The sequence below is a fragment of the Orycteropus afer genome, unplaced genomic scaffold, assembly GCF_000298275.1.
Source record: "Orycteropus afer afer isolate SDZICR_OR568_19922 unplaced genomic scaffold, OryAfe1.0 scaffold00782, whole genome shotgun sequence".
NCBI classification, from domain to species: domain Eukaryota; kingdom Metazoa; phylum Chordata; class Mammalia; order Tubulidentata; family Orycteropodidae; genus Orycteropus; species Orycteropus afer.
Genome location: NW_006922369.1, coordinates 862,074 through 866,275, shown reverse-complemented (window position 1 = coordinate 866,275; position 4,202 = coordinate 862,074). Strand labels below are relative to the sequence as shown.

The following is a 4,202-nucleotide window of genomic DNA, read 5'->3' as shown; positions in this document are numbered from 1 at the left end:
ACCTGGATTATGTTCCATAGAAATCAAGTCCAATAGACAGTAAAGATATAATTAAACAGGTTAAGGGATTACATGTTAGAAGCTTTTTTTTTTTTTTTCCTTCCTTTAATTTGTTAGTTATCACTTCATCAATTGAAAAGCAGTTGAAAAGGAAGGTTATATTCCTTAACAATATGTTCTGAGAAAATTATGTATTCTCTTATATTCTAGGAAAATTTAAAACTATTGTTTCCTTGATATTAATATACCAAAAATTTTAAATTTTACATTATCTTAAAATCTAAGATCTAATTAGTAATGATTTTGTTTAATGAACTAGCTTTCTTTTTTATGTATAGTAGAAAGTTGAAGTACCTAAATGATACAAAGAAATTCCTCATATATGGCACATTTACCTGTAACCATATTAATAGGAAAATAAAATATAAAACCATCCATTTCTTGGTTTGCCAGGATAGTAAATCTCCTTACTCTAGATTCTCATTACATCTTTAACTGCCTATGAATATAATAAAAACGGACTTCAGCATGTGTTCTTAATATCTCCATATGCTTATATTTATAAAAATGATCTTAAAAAGAAGATGGAAAGATCACATTTCATACACACTTTTCTGATTCTCTACTAAATGAGGTATAGATCCATTCAGTTAATAAAGAAACATTATTGTCCTCAATAATACGTTATTAACAAAAAAAATAGCTCCTAGTTTTCTCTGTAGGTGGAAAAACACATGATTGTTAATTATATGTAATTCAAAGAAAAGGTATTGCTGATATATTATAAGCTTTCCTCACACTTGAACAATTACTTCACTCTCTAGGCTAACATCTTTAAGTTTGATTTTCATATAAAGGAAGAAGTCAATATTTAGAGAAAATGTGTTATTAGTTTCAAATTATACGTTGATCATGTAGTCTGATGTAGAGCCAGTCTGGGTGTTTTCATTAGAAACTCATTGATATTTTCTTATAATCTCTGTTTAGACAGAAGGAGAAAAATCGTTAAGTATAGGGTAAAAAAAAAAAAAAAGTGGGTATTTAAATAGCTTAATATGCAAAATTCCAAATGTATATATAAGGAAAGTGTATTTTTTATTTCTTTAACTATTATTCTTTAAAGAACTCATATATAAATGAATGCTGAACATGTGTGAATTTGAGAGCTGGTATTTGCTGTTGATTTAAACTTTGCTTCATTCATTCATTCAGCAAATTTTGGTTGATTGGAAAATGTTGTCCAGCACTTAGTATTATTATAGTAACTTAATGATTTGAAGATTATCCTTAGGAGTTTTTTTTTTTTTTTTTTTAATCCTCCAGTGGAGTATTGCACTGGTCTTCTCCCAAGTACTCTCAGTGATATTTACTAAATGGCACAGAAAAGAAAAAAGGTAGTAAAAAATAATGTATTATCATTCGTGTACATAAATAGTTACATATTCTTTGCATTATTTACCCTCAACATTTTATCTGAATGAAGATATTACCAGTTTCCATAGGGAAAACCAAGGAAATGGTACTAGAACATGAGTTCTGCATTTAAATGTCCAATCATATATTCTCTTGGACCTGTAATGTTGAAGGGAATTGAAAATAAATTAGTTTTCAATGTAATATAAAAATTCCACAGAAATACTAATTTGCTAACCTACAGTTAAAGTAAAGTCTTTTTCTAAGTTATTGTAAGCATGGTGTTTGGGCAATTAAGGTACATTCAAAAGTAATCAGGAAATTAAGACTAATTCAGAGTTTATAAGGAAAACCCAAAGAAGTGTTGATGCTTTTGAGTTGTGGTATTGGAGAAGAATGCTAAAAGTACCATGGTCTGCTAAAAGGACTAACAAATCTATCCTGGAAGAAGTGCAGCTGAATGCTCCTTGGTAGCGAGAATGAGCAGATTTCATCTCACCTATTTTGGTCATAGGGTAAGAAAGAACCATTCCCTGGAGAAGGATATCATGCTTGGTAAAGTGGAAGGTCAATAAAAAAGGGGAAAGCCCTCAATGAGATAGGTAGACACAGTGGCTGCAATTATGGGCTCAGGTATAACAAAGATCCTGAGTCTGGCACAAGACCGGGCAATGTTTCATTCTGCTGTCTATAGGGTCACTACGAGTCAGAGATGAATCGATGGCACCTAACAACAACAGCAGCAATTATGAGTTTGATATGTTCTATCACATTCAATTTTTGAAATTTTACATATCCTTAGGTATCCTTGTAAATAGGGTAAAATGTAGATTTTAAGGGAAAAAGGAGTTGAAAATATATATGAGTATGTATGTTTGTTATTAGGGTCATATTTAGAAAGGGTCAACTAAGATTCATTTATATTTTTCAGATTAAATTTAATCTCATTAATGTACACTCTGTGAGGAAATAGGAAGTCAACATGCATATTTAAATGACTATGATTTTGAAGTTCTGCAGAAACACTTCTTCTGAGGGGATAACACACAATCAATGATTCTTGCACTTAATACTTATATATTTTTGCATTTACCTTGTCTCAACTAGCTGCTACTACTTAATAAAATGTATCAAGGATTACTACAGAGATTTTATCTTCAAGGAATTTAGTGAAGAGAAAATGCATAAAACTATACACAGTGAGATAATAAAAGGAACAAAATTGTAAGTGTCAAAATATGAGTGCTATCTTCACTCAGCTTCCATTGAATTGTGAAATCTCCTGCACTGCCTAAGAGTCAACAGTGGTTTTCCTGACAGGGTGAAATTTAAATGGCTCTTGTTAAGGACCTGAGAATAAATAGTCTAAGAAATATCATGCACACAGTGATTATAATATGTGAAATTTCTACTTAAAAATTGGGCTAGTGCAATGCATCATCAACCACACATCTGCTATTTCCCAAGTATTTCTTATCACTGGGCTTCTTGGCTTTGAGCCTAACCTCTGTTTGTTGGTTTCATTTCCTGCAGTAAAAGCCATGTGGAGAGCAGAGATGGATGTCTACAACCAAACTATCATCACAGAGTTCATCCTCACTGGGCTCTCTGACCTCCCGGAGGTGCGCTACCCTCTCTTTGTGGGGTTTGCTGCCATTTATCAGGTCACCTGGGTGGGAAATGGGGCCATTCTCTTTGTCATTGGGGCTGAGAAAAAGCTACACACACCCATGTATTATTTTTTGGCAAATCTGTCCCTCTTAGACATTTTCTGCCCATCAGCTACTGTTCCCAAGATGCTTCAGAACCTCCTGACTCAGAAGAAAAACATTTCTTTTCTTGGATGTGCTTTCCAGCTCTTTTTCCTAGTGGCCCTATCTGGGACTGAAGCCTTCCTTCTCTCTGTCATGGCTTATGACCGGCATGTGGCCATATGTTTCCCTCTTTGTTACACCCTCATCATGACAAAGGGACACTGTGTCCAGCTCTCAGCTGGTACTTGGGCAGCAGGGTTTCTGAACTCTCTTCTGCATACAGTATTCACGTTCCACCTGTCTTTCTGTAAATCTAATCAAGTCAACCAGTACTACTGTGACATTCCCCCAGTGGTAGCCCTGTCCTGCTCTTTCACATACATGGCAGAAATGCTTGTCTTAGTGGTAGGAGGTACCTTAGGGATCAGTGCCTTCCTGATCACTGGAATCTCTTATATCTACATCATATCCACCATCCTGAAGATCAGATCAGCAGAAGGGAAGCGCAAAGCCTTCTCCACATGTGCTTTCCACCTCCTTGTGGTTTGTTTATTTTATGGCACAGTGTTATCTAACTATGTCCGCCCATCCTCCAGTCACAATTCATCAGCCAGAGACAGGCTCATCTCAATGCTTTATGGAGTTATTACCCCAATGCTAAACCCAGTAATTTACAGCCTGAGAAACACAGAGGTAAAAGAAGTACTCAGAAAATTTTTATGGACTATGCCATCTTTGCAAAAAGGATGATACCACTCATTTCACATTTCACTTAATATGACCTCACAGGAAATTTGGAAGATTTCATAGGAATAATAATTTTCTGTTGACACATAGACACATTCTCTTGTATACCTAGAAATTAATACACTCATACATAAATATAACTATAGTTATGCCTATATATAAGAAACTCTATGTGCCCAGTGGGTTTGCACTTGTCTGCTAACCAAAAGGTCAACAGTTCCAACCCACCAGCATCTCTTCAGGAGAAAGATATGGCAGTGTGCTTCTGTAAAACTTTCAAACTTTAAA

The 4,202-nt window shown here is 34.6% G+C and overlaps 1 protein-coding gene across 1 annotated transcript; it reads left to right on the top strand.

Annotated features, from left to right (window-relative positions):
• Nucleotides 1–2,969: 2,969 nt before the first annotated feature.
• On the top strand, nucleotides 2,970–3,917 carry LOC103211743 (olfactory receptor 5V1-like). The gene has a single exon (XM_007957718.1). The coding sequence runs from the start codon at nucleotides 2,970–2,972 to the stop codon at nucleotides 3,915–3,917; it is 948 nt and encodes a 315-aa protein (XP_007955909.1).
• Nucleotides 3,918–4,202: the final 285 nt, after the last annotated feature.

Coding starts and splice junctions, on each gene's coding strand:
- LOC103211743 (XM_007957718.1), top strand. CDS start 2,970: ATGGATGTCTACAACCAAACTATCATCACAGAGTTCATCCTCACTGGG.